At 43.1% G+C, this 24,030-nt stretch overlaps 2 protein-coding genes across 5 annotated transcripts in view; both read right to left on the bottom strand.

Annotated features, from left to right (window-relative positions):
- Positions 1-9,408, bottom strand: part of LOC135546172 (ubiquitin carboxyl-terminal hydrolase 2-like) — a 30,032-nt gene extending 20,624 nt beyond the window's left edge. For 2 of the 3 annotated variants that reach the window (XM_064974372.1, XM_064974374.1), the window contains exons 1-3: positions 8,129-8,196; positions 7,073-7,190; positions 770-1,559 (exon numbers count right to left, since the gene is read on the bottom strand). In XM_064974372.1, the coding sequence (XP_064830444.1) occupies positions 770-1,516 (747 nt within the window). In that variant the 5' untranslated portion in view covers positions 1,517-1,559; positions 7,073-7,190; positions 8,129-8,196. Of the gene's footprint in view, positions 1-769; positions 1,560-7,072; positions 7,191-8,128; positions 8,197-9,167 lie in introns of those variants that run through there. The other variant, XM_064974373.1, reaches the window with a different exon arrangement.
- Positions 9,409-10,659: 1,251 nt separating this feature from the next.
- On the bottom strand, positions 10,660-21,696 carry LOC135546171 (tubulin-specific chaperone cofactor E-like protein). 2 transcript variants are annotated; one of them, XM_064974370.1, is made up of 10 exons: positions 21,628-21,696; positions 20,057-20,175; positions 19,531-19,595; positions 17,345-17,518; positions 16,920-17,059; positions 16,538-16,719; positions 16,004-16,260; positions 15,515-15,641; positions 14,697-14,813; positions 10,660-14,461 (listed from the first exon to the last, which is right to left on the bottom strand). In XM_064974370.1, the coding sequence occupies exons 2-10, from the start codon at positions 20,059-20,061 to the stop codon at positions 14,077-14,079; spliced, it is 1,452 nt and encodes a 483-aa protein (XP_064830442.1). In that variant the 5' UTR covers positions 20,062-20,175; positions 21,628-21,696; the 3' UTR covers positions 10,660-14,076. The 2 variants fall into 2 exon arrangements, with proteins under 2 accessions (XP_064830442.1, XP_064830443.1); XM_064974371.1 differs by lacking the exons at positions 20,057-20,175; positions 21,628-21,696 and having other exon boundaries at positions 17,345-17,582.
- Positions 21,697-24,030: the final 2,334 nt, after the last annotated feature.

Raw genomic sequence — 24,030 nt, 5'->3', positions numbered from 1 at the left:
GACATCATTACACAAGATAGTTAAATGGACACGCACCCTAGCAGGCAATTGTCGCATGTATTTTCTATGACCACTTTCTAAATGTCAACAAAAGAAATCACTGGACAAGTTCATCAAAACATATATAGTGACACACAGACAGACGCACAGCCTCTTTGTCTAGCCTGGTCCCAGGGCTTTGCCAACCCATATGGTCATTGTCACATCAAACATGCAGGACCCATAGGAGTTGGCAATGCAGCACAAACAGATCTGGGACCAGGCTATAGCTACGGCCTCACTGAGGAACTTCCTGATTCATCATCATAGGGAGAAAAAAAAAAGCATTTCTGAGGACCTCATGGGAGCTATGGCAACAGGCATGTTTACAATCTTACATACAGGGGCATGGAGATTTCTTTGAGCATGTTGTCTCTGTAAGATGAATTTCCTTTTTTATGGAAAATAGACCTAATATAGATAGCTGACATGGCTGCATTTTATACATCAATACTGTATGAATGAATGAATACTGAAACAATTGTCTAAGACCTACTTTATACTGTGCAGTAAGTGACAGTGTTCCCATCATATGCGCCTATTGTTGCCCTAAGCCAGTGAGTGACTGTGTTCCTCAACACAGGACCTTAGTACTGTACAGTAACAGTGCAGAGCAGCTGTACTGACCATGAGCCCCCCCACATGGTGGCAGTCTGTCATGTCAGTGGCCTAAGATCTAAATCGGAGAACACAGCAAAAAGTTAAGCAAACAGAAGAACACTGGTCTTACCGGGGAGTCCCTGGTGGGGGAGCTGGGTCGTCCGTTGCTGCTGTCGCTCCTCTCGTAGGAGGAGGTGAAGCGGCTACCACCACCGCTCTTCAGGCTGCTGCTGCTCAAGGCCTCCTGCGTGGCGCTGTGGGACAGGCCATAGCTGGAGCTCTGCAGGCTGCTGTTGTAGGAGTCGGCCACATCGCTGGCCCTGCTCCGGTAACCCCTCAGGGCGCTGGAGGAGGAGGAAGGGGACGTGGGCTCGTTGAGGCCCAGGGACGACAGGTCCCGCGTCAGGTCACTCTGGCTCGACGACCTCCGGCGGCTAAGGGAGATGCTGGAGGCGCCAGGTGACGAGGAGAGGTAGCTGGAGCGGCTGGGCGTGGTGGACGAGGAGTAGCTGCTGTAGCCAGTGTAACCGGAGCCGCCGCTCAGGCCCGACGAGCCATAGGTCTTCACCGGGGTGCGGCTCAGGCTCTCGCTGCGCCGGCTGCTGCTGCTCAGGAGGTCAGTGCGGGGGATGGGCCGGCCCCGGTCGAGCTCCAAGGAGGTGCTGTAGTTGCGGGCGCGGCTGGCGGCGCTGCTCAGGTAGCTGGAGGAGGAGTAGCCCGAGGAGGAGGCAGCATTGCTCCTGTAGGAGGGCAGCCTGTCCCGGTCGGAGGTGTAGGAGCTGAGGGAGGATGGCGTCAGGGAGGAGCCATAGGAGCTATAGGTACTGGTATAGGAGGAGCCGGTGTAGCGCTTGGCGGTGGTGGAGACGCGAGACATGCTGGATTCTCAGCCCGGGTGATGCGGTGGAAGACCGCATCGACTGCAAGACAAGAGAGAGAGCAGAAATCAGTGTGTTTCTGTCTTCAGACTATGAGCGGGAACAACTTGATTTCCAAAAATGAAAACTTATTTAGCAACATATGAATCTTTATAAGCACTAAATGAAATTGTATATTTTATATCAAATCGGCTCCATCTTAGTTTTATGGGTTAGTCTCATCTTATCACGAAACAGGTGCACTATTAACATATAGGTGCACTATTTATCAACAGGCTGAATATAGAATGGCTCATTGCTTGAGACTGAGGTTTTACTCGTGTACAGGATGCAGATATTCGACAAGCAACGGCATGTGACCCTCCTTGGAACACATTACACAATATCAGCTGTGTCATCAGTATTCAAACTGAAGTAGCACACTGAAACACTGCTCACGCAACCAACTGGAAAGTCATGCTTGGTAATGTGATGTGCTGTGCTGGGTTGCAGAGCACAACGTTGTGGCCGGCTGAACGTACCCCTGGGCATCCTGTAACGGGAGAGTCCCCGTCAACGAAGCACCGAATGTTTCTGGTGGCACAGTCTGTTCCCGAGGAGAGACAGGGCTCTTGTTCACAAGGCAGTGCAGCATCTGAATAAATAAAAGTATCTGGTGTTGTCGATCCGTGTTGGGTTCAGTGGGGGAGGCTCCTGTTTCTTCAATCTCTCTCTCTCTCTCTCTCTCTCTCTCTCTCTCTCTCTCTCTCTCTCTCTCTCTCTCTCTCTCTCTCTCTCTCTCTCTCTCTCTCTCATTCCAGGCCACAGGGGCATCAATAATTCAGCATATGGATCTGGAGTAGGCAGAGCACTGAAGTCAGGCAAAGACATACAGCTCTGTGCAGCTAGCTAGACCCAGCCGGGCTGCTCAGGCTCTGGAGCACTACTGCTAGGTTAGCTTAGCAAGGCCATGCCCAACCTTGCCTTGCTTAGGCTCTCACCAAAACCCCACAGTGGATATGTGGGTATAACTGGCCTACCATTTCGCCATGTATCATGCGCAAAGATGGCTGGACTGTAAAGATGGGCCAGTACCTCAAGTCTGCCTCACTATTGTTTTGTTCATCTCTTTTCTTCCTCCCCCCCGTCTCTAAATAAAACAGCAGTACTATGACAAAGCCTAGGTCCCGGACTAGGTTGACATACTGTACCTTGTTGGTGGTTCTCTGTTCTCCCTGGGATTCATGTTCGAAAGTCACCTCTCTTTGTGTGTTGTTGAAATAGGCAACCCTGATCTAACGGATGTCCACGTGAGCAGACCTGGCATGTGGCGACAGGCCGCCTACAGGAGGGTCAGAATCCACTTTGGCCACATAGAAATGTCTTGAAATACAAAGAGAACGGTGGGTAACAAACACAGAGCACTACCTCCACCACACGACCAAATTACAGTGACAGTGCCAATTTGCACTGCAAGGCAAATCTGGACATGTCTATTTGAATAATAACCAGAGAGAGTGATTGTACTTGTGGCCCCTGGCAACTACTTCCACACATTCCTAATTGCCCTCCCTATTAACATACACAACATAATTTAGGCTACTGCCGGTGTCTCGCCCAATAAATGAGGGCCCTGACTGAGGCAAGTTCAGGCGTGCCTGGCGGCCACTTGAAAAGAGAGTCGCAAACAACATCCAACCATGGGGAGTACAGCCTAAATGGACATGGGATTTGTAAGATGACGGCAGCACAGCACTATTACGTTATTCACTTCTGAAACCAGAAAACACACAAATCTGCTGGTTGCCCTGCATCTCAGCATCCCCAAAGGCTCTACTAAACGGTGGTTTCCATGACTACACGGCAACAAGCATCATTTGACCGCCACACAATCTGTGTCAAAGCAGGTGTTGCACTGATCCCATTGACTACCTGATTCCCCTGCCCTGCAGTAATATAAGGTCCATCTAGCTATAGCCTAGGGCCCAATAGATGAGCATACAGAAAGGGCAGATCGCCTTTTCAATCTATAGGCCTAATCCAAGTTTATTCCCCAAAGACGATATATTCCTGTTACCATCTTTACCTGGAAAATCCAGTAAATCCCAAGCAGGTGTAGGCTATATAATTGAATAGGACCTACACCCTGAAACCTCACACTGAGCCACTCTTTCACACATTCGGTCCATCCCTACTTCTCCCACTGATGACAGTGTAACTGTGTTATTCTGATCTCTCAGCCTAACAGGGGTTATAGAATGTGTGACGACGCAGGAACCCTATGTTACACCCAGCGTGACATTGCATGTTAGAATGTCAGATCAGCGTGGACTCTCTGTGGAGTGCTGGGAGGGGAGGTAGGTGAAAAGTGTTGTGCTAATGCAAATTGTGGGTTCTGTGGACAGGGCGGTACCGAGCACTGCCTACCACAGGTCTGTAGAGGGTTTCAAAATGCTCATGCTCTCATAGCGAAGTAGATCGCCTGACACTTTCAAAACAGTCACAAGGCCTGCGCCTCAATTGAAACTAGTGAAAATGTCCAGTAGCTGAGTCTGACAGAGCGGGATCAAGACAGGCCACCATAACAGGACAGTGTGGCACAGTAACTCAAACAAGCTAGCTAGCAATATAATGCTCCTCACCTACTAGCCTATATTATTATCTACCTTAGCTATGGCACGTCACCGATTTAGATACTGAAAGTCTACCGTGTTTTTTTACCTCCTAAAATGCACAATCCCTGTGAATCTGTGCCATAACAACATATAATCATATATAAACTCAGCAAAAAAAGAAACGTCCTCCCACTGTCAACTGTGTTTATTTTCGGCAAACTTAATATGTGTAAATATTTGTATGGACATAACAAGATTCAACAACTGAGACATAAACTGAACACGTTCCACAGACATGTGACGAACAGAAATGATATAATGTGTCCCTGAACAAAGGGGGGTGGGGGTGGGGGGGTAAAATCTAAAGTAACAGTCAGTATCTGGTGTGGCCACCAGCTGCATTAAGTACTGCAGTGCATCTCCTCCTCATGGACTGCACCAGATTTGCCAGTTCTTGCTGTGAGATGTTACCCCACTCTTCCACCAACCTGCAAGTTCCCGGACATTTCTGGGGGAATGGCCCTAGCCCTCACCCTCCGATCCAACAGGTCCCATAATTGCTCAATGGGATTGAGATCCGGGCTCTTCGTTGGCCATGGCAGAACACTGACATCCCTGTCTTGCAGGAAATCACTCATAGAACAAACAGTACGGCCCCATTTCTTCAGGGACACATTATATCATTTCTGTTCGTCACATGTCTGTGGAACTTGTTCAGTTTATGTCTCAGTTGTTGAATCTTGTATGGTTAATACAAATATTTACACTTGTTAAATTTGCTGAAAATAAACGCAGTTGACAGTGAGAGGACGTTTCTTTTTTTGCTGAGTTCATATAAGGTCACCAAATTCTCATAGGAATACTGTTAGAAATCAGTGCACATAATGTACCTTCTTGGTTGGATCTTAGGGGGAGCTATATTTACCCTGAAATGTGAGCAGATAAAGAGACTCGTGTCTGTGAGGGCTGCACTGACGCCAAAGCCCTAACTCGGCCCAACGGCAATCGCACCAAACTGTCCATGCCAGCCGAGTCTACATCAGAACGCAATGCACAAAAAAAACTATGTTGATTCAACGTACAATTGCAAGGCAACCAGCTGCAATAGGATTGTGAGTTTGCTCAACATTTGGGCATATAGCTTGAACCAACATACATTCCGAATTTGAATTGTATGTACATTTTAGCTTGAGCAAACATCCAATTCAACATAATATCCAACAATTGGAGCCTTTAATCACCTGCATTTAGAATGACTGCCAGGGTAAGGAAGACTGATTATTGAGACTACCTAAGTCAAATTACTGACAGATTCAATTTGTTTATATAAATGTATGATATTTATGTTTGTGTTGCATAATATTATTCAACCAATCAATGTACATGCAAAAATACAGGTATTGAAATAAACAATTCTGAAAAGCAACCTGCAATAGAGCATGATGGGAAATATGATAATGATGGTTATGGCTTTGAGTGATTTTGAGAAAACATACATTTGTAATTTTACTCAACAAGCTTGTTCAAATTCAGCTCACTTAAAGCTGAGTTTGTTGATTCAAAGTACAATTGTAAGGCAACCAGTTGCAATAGCATTGTGAGTTTGCTAAACATTTGGGCATATAGCCAAGCTGAACCAACATACCTTCCAAAGATGAATTTGTAATTTGACTCAACAGGTTTTTATACATTGACCTCACTGTGAGCAAACTTTCACACATTAGCTCCATTTCCTGTCCTTCGGAAGTCTACCCAACTCACAGAATAACGCTGATTGAGCAAATTGATTGTTGGCTTTTTTACAGTGTACCATACACTTGTAAAGATTCTACTTTGATATCAGCTGAGAGATAGGCCTATTTAGTTATATCAACCTTTTCTTCTGTTTGTACCTCAGATGAGAGCATTAGCTAAAAGTGACCCACCAAAAGGGCAATATATGTGCGTGATTGATGCTCCAATCTCTGCTGTAAGTGAATTCATTCCTTATTCATTTATTCATTGGCCTAAAGATTAGCTCAATTAGACATCATTACTATTTTAAACACCATCAATCTGTGTTCTGTGCCACTGTGTAAAATGTTGTTCTGTACTGAATACTTATAGGAAAAGAGTCAACTCAAACGTTGTGTCTCCTTTAAAGCGGTAATCAGCAGTAGAAACAATAACAAAGTGTCTTCGCCACCCCTGTTTTGACAAAAAGCTGAGAAGTGGGGTTGGTTCATAGACAAAGCTATGGATGCAAGGTGCGACCACCAATAATATCAAAATGATAGTTTTAACCATGTTTTGGGGCTATATACTGTTTGTTTACATTTAATTTGTTTACAAACAAGCTTATATTTGGGGTCCTGATGAGGTACGACAGTTGAACTAAGCTCATGAGGCATTTAAGTTATATTCTTCACCATCCCGAGTGGTGCAGAGGTCTAAGGCACTGCCTTGCAGTGCTTGAGACGTCACTACAGACCCGGGTTCGATCCCAGGCTGTGTCACAGCCAGGTGTGACCGGGAGACCCCTTGGCCTGTGCACAATTGGTCTGCGTCGTCTGGGTTAGGGGAGCGTTTGGCTAGCCGAGATTTCCTTGCTCTAGCAGCGCCGTGTTGCGGGCTGACTTCGGTTGCCAGCTGGAGGTGTTTCCTCAGACAACTTGGTGTGTTTGGCTTCCGGGTTAAGCGAGCAGTGTGTCAAGAAGCAGTGTGGCTTGGCAGGCTTGTGTTTCGGAGGTTGAGAGCCATGTGTCCCTCTCCTGAGTCCGTGAGGGAGTTGCAGCGATGGGACAAAGTTGCAGCGAATAACAATCATTGTTATAAGTAAAAAAATGGATGTAGCAACTGCCTCACTGCATCCTTTGAACATGTTTTCAGTACCAATGTACATCAGTCCTTAAGAAAGTATTGCCTTTCATCGCATTTGTGAGATGCATGCTGATTGCTGACAGCGCGTTCATTTATGATTACCTGCTGTGTATAGAGCGGTGTCTCTCAGTCCCCGCAGGCAGCGATAGAGTGGAGCCCGCTCATCCTAATGTACTTCACAGACACATTCACAGTCACAGGGACTTCTCACTGATCAGACCTGTGGGGAGACAGAGACACAATTCAATGAGAGACACACATCACATAGCCATGCGGACATTACCTGGGCGAAAATGGCTAAGGTAATGGATTTGCAGTCTAGCTAATGTGGACTTTGTTGGATACCACTGCATTGAGGCAAGCAGATCGATATTGAGACATTAGAACATGAATTTTATAACATTACTGATTTGATAATGTCCAATTATCCTCGTCAATATACACAGAATTCAATGAATTGCATTAAAACAACACTGCTCTATGACTGCTTTATGGGAGGAGCAAAACATCCCATAACAAAACAATCTACCGGAAGCCTAAAGTAGCCTCGGCTACATCTCATGCCTCCTCATCAACTGCATCACTTAACAGGCACAGAAATAGGTCCAAGTGATCTTTCACCACAGGCCTCCAGTCAACAAGTTCTCAGTATTTTAGGTTCAGCTATAATACAAAAAAAAAAATATGCATAATGACTGTAAACTATTCTTCAGTGGTTGTTGTCAAATTCACAAAAATTATCTTCCTTGAAAATATGGTTTCAGGAAAAAAGATTTTGCCTTCTTATTTAAAGTCCTGTTTCAGACATTCTGTACTTGTTGAGTAGTTTAATAATCCAACACTTGCATCCCATTATGGTCCAAACACACGATACCAACAGACCTGTGTCCCCACAACACTGGCACAACCAGAGTTCAAGGAATAGGTCTAGTAACAGCCAACACAAAATTGCCAATGAATAAATAGGTCTCAAGATGATTTTCGGAGAAACAATATCCCTTGTCTCTTCAACAAAACAAAAGATGGATAAGCAAAATGAACAAACAGTAGGCCTAGGCTACCAACAGCCAACACCACACACAATGATTGCCAGGGAAAATAACAGAAAGGTACCCTCGTAAAAAGGGAAACAAAGTGCAAATTGGTGAAGAGGCTCACCGGTGGCGTATCAAGCGGACAGACAGGGTAGGGTGCTGCATAGGAGGCTGTGGCTCCAGAGTGAGAGGAGCCAGGGAGGGATTGTATGAGCACAGCGATCCAGAATGCCAGAGATCAAGTTACAGAGACGGTAAATATAGCAGTTGCCTATGACCTCCACAGGTCACTCAACACTCATTGGCATTCCAATTTGCTCTTAAAGGATTAGCATTAAGGTTTTTTATAGGCCACGAATAGGCCACGCTGTGTAGGCCAGCAGCAACCACTGGGATGTGCTCTCTCTGTTATCTAAAGGGGTTTTCATTGTAAACCTTCAAGGAATGGAAGTCAGTGAAATGTCCAGTTTCATCCAAAAGTGGAAAAAATACTAATTTACACATTGAATATCAACAACTAACCATGGCTAGTTTATATTACAAATATACATTATATTTATATTATAACGGGTGTATGACACCATTAGGATACAAACAGGCAGCTATTGTCATAACTTGTGTTAGGACTGTTTTAAGAATGGGGGTAGTTCTTCCGCAATATTACACTGTCCGGTTTGAAATGCATATCACATAATGGATAGTTGAGTGATGAAAACTGAAACCCTGGGCTGATGAGCTACTTTGAGTGCAGGGAAGGGCGTGGGTGTACTGTACGGGGGCACAGTTTATGGACTAACCGCCAATACACTAGGGGCTATCAGCTACACGAGTTTCTGTACCGCAGCAGTTGGCTTGAACCACATATCACTCACTACCAGTCCCAGGGCAAGCAAGTTGGCTAGCTAGACAAGCTAACGTGTTAGCAGAGTGTGCGCGCGAACGAGTCAGAGCGCGGGCGTGTATTTTTTTATTACAAGGGACGGGTTTCTTTTTAGCTAAGCATCTGATTGTGACTCAAGACCACCGGTTTTTTAGCTTAGCTGCATTCATACTACGAGATTGAAGCATACACATTTTAGATAAACTATCAGAGTGGCAAGAAATCAACTGTTCCAAGGTTTGCCTGCAGCCACTGGCCAGTGGCCACTGCATTCTTCACTCACCCCCAGTCTGAGATCATCCCGTCTGTTGTCAGTCCGACTGGCAGAGCGTCCCCAAAGTGGCTTCTAGCTGGCCTATCGGCGTCGTTAGACCGCAGTTTTGAATATCGGTATGCTGAACCGATAACATTTGACATAAAATAGCTATCACTGCCTTTGCATTTCAATAGTTTTAGCTGACCAAGTAACAGACCGTTCTCTTTAACTGTGACGTTAGTTCAGCAAATAGCTGTCGTGGATTGGTTTATTCCTGTCCACGAACGTAAAAGCAGAGGACCGCCTCCCTCACGATCACCTTGGCGACGGATGTAAACAGCACACAGAGAAAAAGACCCCCACGCTAATTCAGGTCCACACACTCACGTTCACATCTGATCTGACATAGCCCACACAACTGCTTGCAAAACAAATTTCACTTTATCATAAATCCCATTGTGTCCGTGGGGTTCTAGACCCCATTCTGACTCTCTTTGCTTGCCTCTCCTTAATTGCTGTTCGTGGCCAAGACCACACACGGCTCGGAAAAAATAATCAAGATAAAAACTCGACAATCCAGAAGAGGGCAGCGTTGTGTCATAATGAGAGCCTGTTACGTCACAAAAAGATTTTCTACTGTCTCTCTGGTCACATAACCACAGACATGTTCATAGATGTCATTGTTAACGATAAGCATAGTGGTTATGACATTTCAAAATGTTAGATTTGGAATTCAGTAATACCACATAATATACACACACAACACCATTAAATATTGAAAAAATATTTAATGCAATGTTCAATGACAAAAATTGGGCTTGGGCACTGCATCGCAGTGCTAGAGGCATCACTACAGACACTATGGTTCAAATCCAGGCTGTATCACAACCGGCTGTGACTGGGAATCTCATAGGGCGTCATTGCAAATAAGAATTTGTTCTTAACTGACTTACCTAGGTAACATAAAAAAATGAATTAAAAGGTGCATGTGTGTCCCTTGGTTATAAATCCTTAAGTTTGTTTCACAGCTATCAAAGCTGATAAGAATAATGTAGTTATTTGCAGTCTAGTTATTCACACTGCAGCGACTGATTGTCTTTTTTTGGAATTTAGGAGGGGGACACAGATAATTCACATAATACAAATCATTAATATAAAATTGTGTCATTGAATGTTTTTTCACCTGCCCTGCCTCTTATCAAAAGAAAGGTTTAGAAGCCAACATAATCTTTAACATTATCATAGCAGCACCTCTATAAGTCCCATGCCCTAAAAAAAATGCGCCACATTTATTTGGATTTACATTGTTGTAATGTATTTGAGCTGAAATGGGGCCATTGTTTTCGTAACTTCCATCAAGGCAATGGAAGGTAAGACAACTGGGACTGGAAACAATACCACAGACAACTTCATAATAAGCCAGCTGTACAAAAACAAGGAGGCTGATGACTGCATCGACAGCATCGGTCTTCAACATCTCAGTCAAAGTAACAGTAGAATAATTGAATACTACACTGTAGAAAAGACACTGCTGTTTATTCTTGTATGCATCTTTCTCTACACAGGTGACTAATATGGAGCTCAGAGGAATTACATCAATCTGCTCATCTGCCATTTAAATTGCATTCAATCATACAAACTCATATAGCCATCATTGAATGATACATGTTCCATACTTATATTTCTGCCACACATATATACCTTTTCTAAACATTTGCATGTACCGTAGTAAACACATTTGGATAGCATTGTTACATCCAGGAGGCAGACAATCAGAAAACAGTCTCTATACTGGTTGAACTCACGGACCACACATATATCAGGTGTTTAGAATCATGCTCATTTCGATGTAGCGAGCTGCCCGGGTTTACCTAGCATGTAATGTGGCTGAAATTCTCAGATTCTTTTGCCACATTTAAACCATTCCCTTCAATACAACAGTAAGTGGTACATTACTTTAGTATCCCTTTCTTCTTCCCACATTTTACACAATGATGAGAATACACAAGGTTAGGTTGAATAAGCAGAAGGATTCATACCTACAACAGAACAGCAGGAGATATATGTACTGTACCTGATTATTGTGGAGCTGCATAATGGCTTTATAAATAATTTGTGGTTCAGGATAGGCACTAACCCACAACAGCGATAAATATTTGTACTACTCCGGAACAAATAACACATAAATGAAGTATAAAGCATTGGCTATTAAACCTAGACTAAAGTAAGGTGGTGACCTGGAATAGATGCTAAACAAATCCTTTACCCGAAAACATACTGATCATGAAAATAACTAGTGCATCAATTCAGTGTGTGCTGACACTACTAGGGAAAGCATCACACAAAAACAAACAAATAAATAAATATTATACGTTAAAATGTAATTAAAATGACACATTTCTGCATTTCAAACATGTCAAACTCTAGCAGATATAAGTTGATACCTTAATTCAGAATCCTTAAATGTGCTATGTTGATGATGATGAAACAGAAATAATTTCAGAAATCACGGGAAGCCATTACATCTAGGCATATGACATTTTCTAAATATACATTAAGCCATGGCTCCAGAATCAGATTAATGTTTTATTCCTTTATATTTGATTAAATCTTTATCCCTTTAGACAGTGCCACTCTCATTTTTCACATTAATGCATTAGTGTGCCTGCCAGTGGGTGGGGTTATATCCTGCCTGGTTGGCTCTGTCTGGGGGTATAGTCGGACAGGGCCACAGTGTCTCCCGACCCCTCCTGTCTCAGCCTCCAGTAATTATGCTGCAATAGTTTATTTGTCTGGGGGCTAGGGTCAGTCTGTTATGTCTGGGGTACTTCTCCTGTCTTATCTGGTGTCCTGTGTGAATTTAAGTATGCTCACTCTAATTCTCTCTCTCTTTTTCTCTCTCGGAGGACCTGAGCCCTAAGACCATGCCTCAGGACTACCAGGCCTGAAGACCCCTGCTGTCTCCAGTCCACCTGGTTGTGCTGCTGCTCCAGTTTCAACTGTTCTGCCTGCGGCTATAGAACTCTGACCTGTTCACCGGACGTGCTACCTTGTCCCGGACGTGCTGTTTTTCGACCCTCTCTCTCTCTACCGCACCTGCCGTGTTTAACTCTGAATGATCGGCTATGAAAAGCCAACTGACATATACTCCTGAGGTGCTGACCTGTTGCACCCTCGACAACCACTGTGATTATTATTATTTGACCCTGCTGGTCATCTATGAATGAGGACTGGCCACCCCTCAGACCCTGGTTCCTCTCTAGGTTTGTTCCTAGGTTCCTGCCTTTCTAGGGAGTTTTTCCTAGCCACCGTGTTTCTACATCTGCATTGCTTGCTGTTTGGAGTTTTAGGCTGGGTTTCTGTATAGCACTTTGTGACATCGGCTGATGTAAAAAGGGCTTTATAAATACATTTGATTGATTGATTGATTGCCAGTGCATACTGACTACATTAAAACATTGGTTCACTAACCAAGAGAAGCTGTCTAGAGTAAACCAAGTAGCCATCTAAGCGACATAGAAATATTATGCCTACCAAAAATAACGGACCCTTACCGCTCATTACAATGTTGTAATGACTAAATAAATACAACAAGCGGTATGAAATATGCTGCTATTGTCTAGTTTCCAATCTTTAGAGAGATCTAGCTCTACTAAGCGCATCTTCCAATACTTTACTGTCTTCCAAATCAGACAATGTCATAACAAATTATGTAAATTAAGATCCAACAGGGAAACAAACAGCCTGTAAATTGGGATTTAAAGTGGCGGTGTCCCTTAGCTGTGAAGTACCAAGCAATGCCTTAGTTCTACTGTCCCAGACAACCGCTACTGACATAGTGACCTTTGCCCTCGCAATGACAAAAATAACACCAAGCATGAGCCTCTTCACACACAAGGAAACTGCATCAACAATGCAATGAACAGTACACAGAGTTCACACAAATCTTTGGTGAACACACAAAGCCTCTGTCTGCAATAGACCTGAGATACCTTGTCTCTGGCACAGAAGCAAATGTGTCAATAGGTGTTCAAACGTAATTTAGGCTTAACATATATACGGACGGCCCCAGACAGTGGAAGGATCCACACAAACGACATAAAAACACACTTAGGAAAGAAAAGTCTCATGCAGCACTCTATGGTACATCAATGATTTCAGTCAGAGGCATCAATATCCTATAAACACTATGATACAACTGGCCAAAGGAAAGACCATTTGAAAGCTCAACACGATTTGAGTTTGAATATCAAGTATCCTCCAAAAATACTAATCTTACTGAATTCAACGTAGAAGAACTAAACCTAACTTAGAATAACCCATCAAAAACTATGGCTCGGTCATGTGAGGAAGTGGAATGACACGGTGCGATGAAGACTTCCGTTAGCTACAGTACAATCAACCTAGTACACTCAAAACAGAGTCTGTGGCACAGCAGTAGACCATATCCTTTCATCAACATCTTCTGCACACCACAGGGTATGCAAATGGGAGATTGTCTTAAAGATAAAAGATACTGTGGTTGTACTCAGCAATATCTCCTGTGCTCCTTCCCCAAAAGATAGCCTTTTTAGGAGTCAAGGGCAGAGGCGTTACACCAAGACAAAGAGGGGACTCAGTCACACATAATACGCACACCTTTTGAGGGCAGCGTACAAGACACATTTGTTCGGATTAATTGGTGTGTGTGTGCATGTGTGGTGCTGTGAGGTGAAACGCAAGCCAGTCAGAATCAGAGTCAGAGTCGCTGTTATTCCTGATAGTGTGTCCCACACTGAATGTAAAACATAGGATGGGCGTAAGGAGGGGTGCAGGGAGTTCTTCAGACAAGATTAGGATGGGGAAGGGTATGAGCATAGAAATATAATTACTAGAACTGCATTACCCATTCAAGTCAATGTGCCATGATAGGTGGACCGTTCTAGTTATTCTATTTCTATGGCGGGGGAGTTAAGGTTTTGGAGTTAAGGTTTGATAGTGGTTTGGCAGTGGTGGTAGTCCCCCGGCCAGCCTTAGGCACCACCAGGAGTTCGTCCCCGTCCTGGATACTGTAGGAGTGGAGGGCTCTGGTGTGGTACTTCATCTCCTCCGGCCCAAAGACACACTCCTTGTCGATGTAGTAAAGACGCATCTGATTGGCCGACAGCTGTACCACTGTCCTCAGCTGTTTCTTCAGCTCGGCCACAGTCTGGTCCAGGCGGATACTCACCTCCTCCACTTTGTCCTCGCAGTGCACCTCCACCTTGGCGTGGCAGCGGGGTCGAAGGTCGATCTCAGCCAAGGGTTCCAGCTTCCCGTATTTGGTCACCAGGCAGTGATACCTAGGACGGCAGGTAAAAACGGGTTTAGCAACACACAAACACACTACATTTACATTATGGTGAGGTGAGGTTATTGTAATTCTTTTTAATGAATGAGAAAATTTGATTTTTAATGTACACATTTTAATAGGCACCTGATACTACAATTAAGCCAGTTAAGTATGTGCCAAATCCTTTTGAATGGATATATGCAGTCTCACTGGATCAGTGAAAGGAGAAGCACAGTGTTGTACACCTGTAAGGTAGCTCCTCCTCTGGGTAGTCGACATGGTAACGAATGAAGAACCTCTCCGAGTCCTCTCTCTCCCCGTCCGTCACCACACTGCCATTGAGCGATGATACAGAGGGCAGGCTGCGAGGATGAAGGTTGAGCTTTTCACTATCTAGATATATGGCACTGTTGAAGTATTTTGTGTGTGTCTGTGTTAATGCAAATGTCACAGTGAGTATGTTTACAGGCACAGTAATCATTTGATATTAAACTGATTATGGCAGTAAGGAAGATTATGCAGTAGTCATGTAAACACCTCACTCTGCTTATCATAATCGGCGTACGGTCAAAATTGAAGTCAGCACATGCCGATTAAAACACCTGGTTTTCTGAATAATCTTTCAAATTATTAGGACATGTAAACAACTTAATCGGTGTTCCAGCGCTGTATTTGATCTGTGTATGTGCCAACACCAGCCGAGCGAGTCTCCCTCTCTAGCGCGAGTGAAGTGAGTTCGGAACAACTGAATGTATCCGTCTTTGAAGTAGTTTTCACAGACAAACTTTCTAATGTCCGAACTCTGAAAGAAAACTGCTTCCCAAAAATAACAAGGTGGCTGTGGTAGAATGTTTGTTTTGATTGGCAAAAAAAAAAAAAATCGCCATCAGGTAACCTGTGTCCTTGTAAACAGGGTTGTGAGGGAAATTGTTCTTCTTGCAAAGTATGTAAACGTTTTAATCAAACTACTACATTAAATCGCATTATTGTGTGCATCAAGTAATTTGTGTGTTGAGGTCTGTGTGGTTGCCTCACTCACCCAGTAGCTCCCAGAGAAACTTACTGTGATACCATGAGGCTCCGACGCTCTGTGTTGGTATAGGTCTGCAGTAAGGGAATCCCCTGCAGCCTCACATCTTCCAGTTTAGGAAACTGGTTCAGCTTCTCTATGTCCTCCCATCGGTTAAGACCTGGCACACACAGAGACGCATAGCAGACCGCACACCCACACACACCTTATTAGTCAATGGGATTAAAACTCATAACTTCCATAAGCAGTCAAAAAGAAGGATCTTTACATTTGTGCCCTGGCTCTGACACAAACGGTTGAGATAACTGATGGTCAAAGAGGATGGTGGGAATGGGAGAAGAGGGAGGGAGACAGACAGACAGAACAGACAGACAGACAGACAGACAGACAGACAGACAGACAGACAGACAGACAGACCAAGTAGAGGGGAGTGTTAGCGATAAGGATATTGGGTGCACTTAAAATATCCAAGGACAGTTGCCAGTGAAGGACACAACCCCAATATTCTGCTCTGGTTGATACCTGAGTTGTGCAGATTGATGCTGCGTAGGTTGGGGAAGAGGCGCCGCAGCATGTCTTCGGAGTCCTGAATGGAGCTCAGGTTACAGTTGGCCATAACCAGAGTTTCCAGGCCGGGGAACATGGGCCCAATCTTGCGCACCTCGGCCCAGTCCTGCAGGTTGTTGTCAGTGATGTGCAGCAGGCGCAGTGTGGGGCAGGGCACAGTAGAGGCCGACACGGTGGTGTACTCATTAAGGCACAGGAACAGCTCTTCCAGCCTGGCGGGCAGGGAGCAACACAGACCATTATATATAGACCATTAACTTGTCTTAATGCTTCTACTGTAATGTACTGTTGGCTGCCTGCAACCTGGACCTCATGACAGATAACCACTCACTACTCTCTCCAGTCCACAATACTCGAGAAAGACACAAAATCCCTCTCGCTGACTTAGGAAAACAACATTTTCCGTCTTGAGAAGTGAACAATCAGAGGTTGCCTTTGCTAAATAAAAAAGGTGTTTAAAAGCAGTGTAGCATCAAAGGTTGATCTTACTCAGGCATCTCCCGTGTTAGTATGAGCACCGTGTTCCAGGACACTTGAGTGTTGTTGAGGACCAGGCGTCGGACTCGGGCAAAGGCCTTAGCACCGCTAGGCTCCAAGACAACCTCACTTAGCGGGTTGGAGCTCAGGTTGAGGAAGTCCAGGTTGGGGATGTTTGACACAATCTTACTGATCTGAAAGGAGTGGCTTCATACTTAGTGTGACGTCCTCAATATAATTATTCACACATGTAATTAGCTATAAGGATATGGGTGAGCTTGCATACTGGCAGAGGAATTAATGTACAAAGTTACTATAAAATATACCCAATTCTTATACTAAATGTACTCAATGTTTCCCATCTTGACAGAGTACCCTAGTTGAGCCCACCCACCTCATGCCAGTCCTGGAGCTTGTTCTGGGACAGGTCGAGCTCCATCACGTGGGCACAGAAGGCTGCGATCTCTCTCTGGTCTCCCGCATGGCTGATTCCACAGCCAGCCAGGACGAGCACACTGGGAAGGTTCAAACGATCTGGGGAGGGGGGAGAGAGAGAGAGAGAGAGAGAGAGAGAGAGAGAGAGAGAGAGAGAGAGAGAGAGAGAGAGAGAGAGAGAGAGAGAGAGAGAGAGAGAGAGAGAGAAATGACTTGAGTAAACCTGGCCTCTCTCTACCATCGCTCAATCATCATAATCTTCATCCTCATCTTCATCTTAACTGAGCTGCTGAAGAGGAAGGAACCTACTCAGGGATGCCAATGGCGTTTTTAAAACAGGGTTCAATGGGTAAAACTGTGGATGGATCATATTGAAGTCCTCACCTTTCATGGGTGAGCCTTGTGGGAGAGTTGGCACTACCACCACGCCCATGCCGGGCCATCGGCGGTACGGGAAGTTCTCCGGGCTGTACTTCTCGCTGAGAACCTGCATGAAGGTGCGGCCCTCCTCCTCGGGTGGATCCACGGCCCCACTGTCCCACATCCCCTCTGGGTCGGCTGGGACGCCGAAGTGGTAAAAGAGCCAAACACTCATAGAGGTTAGCTTGGCAGGGTCAGCTGGCTGAGACAATAGTGGAAGTCATTCACCTTCACACTCACGTCCAATCACTTGGAGGGGCTCGCCCATCACTAACACAAGTCTAACCTGTTTCACCTTCTAAACAGCTATACAATACATACCAGTCTTCACTGGAAAGTAGGCTATTCACATACGACACATTCTATTTTCATCTACAGTATTTCAATCGGGCATGTTAACAGTTACTCTTTCACATGGTCATTCAGTTGATGCTGCTCGATATAAATACCTTGGAGACCAAACAGACAGAGCATAATAATACATTCAGTCGTCTGTCCTGAAGTCCTTCTCAGTAAAACACAGGGAGACTTTCCCATATAGCTGTCTGAACGCCTGAGAAAAGGGCGGGCCTATATCGGTGATTCTCAAACTGTTTGTCTGGATTATGTTGTTGAAACCAAAAACAAATGAATTGAAAAAGTGGATAGACTTCTACTCTTTGGACATAATATTTCATGTTTAACCAATTGAGGAAAGATTAAGAAACCCGCACACTGCTCTTGATAGTATTCACTGATCTTTAATAAGCTTCACGTATCGGCCTCACGGCCTTCCTCAAATAAACATCAAGTAAACATCAAACATGACATTATTACGCGCTCCACCACCTTTGTTATCTACATGATTAAATGTCCATGTGGGCTGTGCTATGTAGGAAAAACCTCTCGTTCTCTCAAACAGAGAATCTGTGAACACAAAAGTTCAATCAGGAGAAACGACAGGGATTATCCAGTTGCAGTACATTTTGTGGCATAGAGAAAGTTAAGATATCACACAGGTGAGGTGATATCAATTATACTATGAGTAAAAGATCATTTTGGGGGGATTTTCACCCTCCAGACATTGTTTCCTAAAGGTCTTAATGATGAAATGCCTATGTATCTTATTTTGTAAATTTGAACATGAATTATGCCCCTATTTCAGATTACTCTGACCTTTTTCTTGCGCTGTACCCAATGATTTATGAAAACTTGCTTGGTAGGTCGATGTCCTCATTGTGGTTTTACAGATGTGTTTAATACGTTCCATGTACACACTTTATTCTAATATTTATGAAATGCATATTGTTATATTTGGTAGCACTTATTTGTTTTCCCTCGACTTCAACCCCATTCGATGAGTGGAACGGATGTGGGCGGGGCTAGGTCTACATAAGGGTGCAAATTCTTTCTTTTTTAACTCACAAAAGCTCAGTCGAAGGCCGTGAGGCCGATACGTGAAGCTTATTAAAGAGCAGTGACACGAGCAAGAACTGTTTGCGGGTTTCTTCTTCGTTTCTCATTTTATTCAACTGTACCCACGCACCTGCTCAGATGTGCGAGTGCCTTTTGAATGTTTAACCAACTGAACAGGCAAAGTTTGACACAATCCGGAGACACTGATGACATTATCTGGTGTGCATCAGGTGATTTTAAACAACTATGAGCAGGCAAGCGTTAGTAGTGTTTGACAACAAAACAAAGAAACCCATCCTTTTCAAATATGTTGATACTGGGATGGTGCTGGAGATAATGAATGAGGTCGTTAAGTGGTGAAATTTCTCTTTCGATATTAAACTGTGAAAAAACACATTTTTGAACGCCTTGCAGGTTGCCCTAGATAAACCACCATCTGCTGCTGGCTATATAAATAATGTATACGTTTTACTGAAATGAAAGTAATAGTATCATATTAAAGTACTTCACCAGAACATGTAGGTCATAGTAAACAGGGGATTTGGCCTATATTTGTTATATTACGACAACAATAAAAGGAAATGATACATTACAGTATCCATAATATCCTTATACTTATCATTGTACAAAAGTGACACGTTACTACTAGGTTATTGACTAATATGAGCAAAATTATTTCATTAACATATATGAGTGTGAGGAAAATCATAGGTCATATAAAGTACAATGATACTACAGTAACAAGAGTGTCTTACCTCCAGCAATGTTCCTCTCCACCAGTCCACTATCACAGCTCATTGTGGGTTTCTGCAGTGAAGGTCTGTCAGAGGGACACAGTTTTTGGAATTGAGGGACATTCATGTGCTGGTGGGACGGATTTGCAAGTAACACCAGTATAAAAGGAAGTACAAATCTCTTCTTCGAACAGTGTGCAATAACTCAATTTGCCCTTGCACTCTTTGCAAACAATGCCAATTTTTTGAAATCTACAAAACATAGTGCACTCTGTTTGCAAAAGATTTTAGTTTTGGGAACAGAAAACTGTATTGAAGTCTGGCTTTTCATCGAAGAGAAAAATCTGCAGAATTTCGGCCCAGTTCTATCTCGCTCCATACTCTCCCACTGCTGGCCACTGGCCTTCCTCTCCTCACCATACTTGATTTATACATATGATGAAACATCTGGCTTCTTGTTCTATCTGGCATGGCGCTGGCTGTGTGCTCACAGATGCCATAATGGGACATTTATAAAGATGATATCTCTATAATTCTCAATGCTTACTCCATAGTGGCTGGCTGGCCTGGGGAAGAGAGGCTGAGCCCTCCTCCTTCAGTCTTCTCTCCAGTGAGGGGCTGCTAGGTGAACAGGAGGGACACGCAGGCACCACGTGAGAGTAGACACTGGAATCAAAACAAACCATATGCAGTTATGCATGATATTCAAATGACCTTAAAGAAATCTACATAAATATGTGTGTATTGTTGACTTGTTAAAGCATAACTTGAACAGGTAAAATAAATATCAGCATGGAAATGAATTTCATTTGTAAATAGGCCTAGGTCTACTCATTATGTTCGTTTGACTAGGCTATAGCCCAGTCCAGGGACGTTCAACTAGATTCAGCCATGGGCTGATTTATTCTTGAGCAGATGGTCAGGGGACCGGAAACACCATTACAAATCATTTGTAGGCTGCAAATTGACCGCAAGAACCCAAACAGATATAATATTTGACTAAAACATAATACTTTCAAACCTTGCTTACATTTTTATATGATCACTTATACTACATCTCTCCATTATGCGCGAGAATACTTTGGAACAGATTTCCTAAATTAAAATCACTTGGCGCTGATAATCTGGTGTTTTCAGTCTTTTATGTCCGACATTTAAAACGTTTTTTTTTTAAATGAAACTTGGGGGGGGGGGGTCAAATAACAAAATCAGCTGCGGGACCCAAGTTGAGAAACTCTGGCTATATTATGTCCCCGACGTTGTATTATGTTTTGTGAATAGCTTGGCTCTGATGAACATCAATAGGCACATAAACTGACCATAATATGGTGCTGTTAACTTCAGAATAGAAGGAATAAAAGGACCAAATGAAATATATTTTTTTCCTGTGGTTCAAATATGGTCATGAGATTGTGCGAATAATTAGCCTGGTTCATATCTGTTTGTGCTATTGCCAATTAAATTTCTGTCAATGTCAAGCCAAACATTGTTTGTGTAATCCATGCCAAATCCTTGTCACAGCTATCTAGCTCATTTACAGGTCAGATATTGCACAAATTAAGTATTTGATATACTAGCTAGTGCTCCAGTACAGCAAATGCACATAATGAGTAATTTACTGCAGAGAGCCAACGTTAGCTAAAAATATGGCAATCATATCAGGGACAATTACGTGCAGATCAAACCGATCATGAAAAAGAACACAAAACAATAAAAACATTGAACGGACAACGCTACGCTGGAAAAATAAATATGTCAAGCATGACATATTTACGTATTTTATAGGATAATCCTCGATGCTGATTACAACGTGATTTCATAAACATTACACGTAAACATTCTGTACAATTTGACTGTAGCTTTCAGCTGCTAGTTATCTGCAGGATCAGTGGTTTGCTAGCTTGCAATGTATTACGATTACACTAGTACGATTAGCTAGCTAGATGGTCTACGAATGGTCAGAGATTGGTCCAGACTCCAGTCAGCATCATTGAACGACCCATGCAAAGACAATGCATCAACATGACGCAACTACTATTGTCATAATACGATTGCATTAGCTAGATATAATCTAAAGTAATATATATACATTTCATATTTTCGCATTTCCAAACTCACCTTTATTGATCTGTAATGTGTAAATGTCTTGTTGTTGATCAAGCTGTCATTGCCTCTCTATCATCCCGGAAATGACGTTTTTATGAAACGTCTGCATATTTTCCCGATATCCTGCATGCGCAGCTTTGTATAGTATACAATACAATAATTTGTAATAATAACCCATTTACAATCATATGTAATGCTACTACAGCTGACATGACTGGTAATGATGCGAAAGGTTTGAAAATCAGTTTGCTGACTAAATATGTTGCACATCGATATCTCTGCTAAAACGTTTTCAGGGATATACTTCCTGCACCTCTTGCTATTGCATACAAATACAAATTATGAATTCAATTTGATAACTTTGACTGACGGAGTGGTGGGCAAAACCGACTACATCCACTTGTACTTGACAAGTGTCACTGAAATTCCCATGACTGTACGTCACTTTAATACCATGTCCTGCAGCGTCCTCTCCTGGTAGAGAAGCTTGTTGTTTTGGTTCAATTTGAAGAGGTGCTGTCCCCGCTGGGAAACAACTATCACTGTGCTGGCGCCCTCTACTGAACATCCCAGCCTGGTCTCATACGAAATCAAAACAAATAAAACTGTATTGGTCACATACACATGTTTAGCAGATGTTATTGCGGGTTTAGCGAAATTATTTTCAGTAAAATCTAACAAATAATATCTAACAAGTTCACATCAACACCCATAATACACACAAATCTAAAGTAAAGGAATGGAATTAAGAATATATAAATATTTGGATGAGCAATGTCAGAGTGGCATAGACTTAAATACAGTAGAATATAATATAATACAGTATATACATATGAGACGAGTAATGCAAAATATGTAAACATGATTAAAGTCACTAGTGTTCCATTATTAAAGTGGCCAGTGATGTCAAGTCTCTTTATATAGGGCAGCAGCCTCTAAGATGCTAGTGATGGCTATTTAAGTCTGATGATGGCCTAGAGATAGAAGCTGTTTTTCAGTCGCTCGGTCCCAGCTTTGATGTGACTGCCTTCTGGATGATAATGGGGTGAACAGGCAGTGGCTCGGATAGTTGTTGTCCTTGATAATTTTTTTGGCCTTCCTGTGACATCGGGTGCTGTAGTTGTCCTGGAGGGCAGGTAGTTTGCCCCGGGTGATGCGTTGGGAAGACCGCACCACACTCTGGAGAGCCCTGCGGTTGCGGGTGGTGCAGTTTCTGTACTAGGCAGTGATACAGCCCGACAGTATGCTCTCAATTGTGCATTTGTAAAAGTTTGTGAGGGTTTCAGGTGGCAAGCCACATTTCTCTAGCCTCCTGAGGTTGAAAAGGCTCTGTTGAGCCTTCTTCACCACACTGCCTGTGTGGGCGGACCATTTCAGTTTGTCAGTGATGTGTACGCAGAGGAACTTGAAGCTTTCCACCTTCTCCCCTGCGGTCCCGTCGATATGGATAGGGAAGTAACATGGGATGATATGGATAGTAAACGTAAATCCGAGACACTCAAATTAGTAAGTTACTTTTCATATAGTATGTTACCGTTGGTATGGTTACATAAGACAAAAGTTTACTTAAGGCAGAAATGAAAGGAGGGTATTTGGTCGGGGTGTCAGGTAGCCTAGAGTGTTGGACCTGTAACAGAAAAGTTTCTAGATCAAATCCCCGAGCTGACAAGGCAAAAATCTGTCATTCTGCCCCTGAGCAAGGCAGTTAACCCACTGTTCCTAGGCCATCATTGTAAATAAGAATGTGTTCTTAACTGACTTTCCTAGTTAAATAAAGGTTAAATAAATAGTTAAATAGATGTATAACGTGAATGCCTAGCAATCCAAAGGTTGCATGTTCAAATCTCATCACAGACAATTTTAGCTAATTAGCAACTAACAAATACTTCCTACTTTTATTTACTTTGCAACTAGTTAGTATGTTAGCTAACCCTTCCACTAACTCTAACCACAGATAGAATAATGAGACATACATTTGAAGTCGGAAATTACATACACTTAGGTTGGAGTCATTAAACCTCATTCATCAACCACTCCACACATTTCTTGTTAACAAACTATAGTTTTGCCAACTCAGTTAGGACAACTACTTTGTGCATAACATAAGTAGATTTTTCCAATAATTGTTTACAGACAGATTACTTCACTTATAATTCACTGTATCACAATTCCAGTGGGTCAGAAGTGTACATACACTAAGTTGACTGTGCCTTTAAACAGCTTGGAAAATTCCAGAAAATTATGTCATGGCTTAAGAAACTGCTGATCGGCTAATTGACATAATTTGAGTCAATTGGAGGTGTACCTGTGAATGTATTTCAAGGCCTACCTTCAAACTCAGTGCCTCTTTGCTTGACATCATGGGAAAATCAAAAGAAATGAGCCAAGACCTCAGAAGAAAAAATTGTCGACCTC

Source organism: Oncorhynchus masou, chromosome 9 (assembly GCF_036934945.1).
Source record: "Oncorhynchus masou masou isolate Uvic2021 chromosome 9, UVic_Omas_1.1, whole genome shotgun sequence".
Lineage (NCBI taxonomy): Eukaryota > Metazoa > Chordata > Actinopteri > Salmoniformes > Salmonidae > Oncorhynchus > Oncorhynchus masou.
Note: the sequence above shows the minus strand (reverse complement) of the source record. Positions and strands in the feature narration are given on the sequence as shown.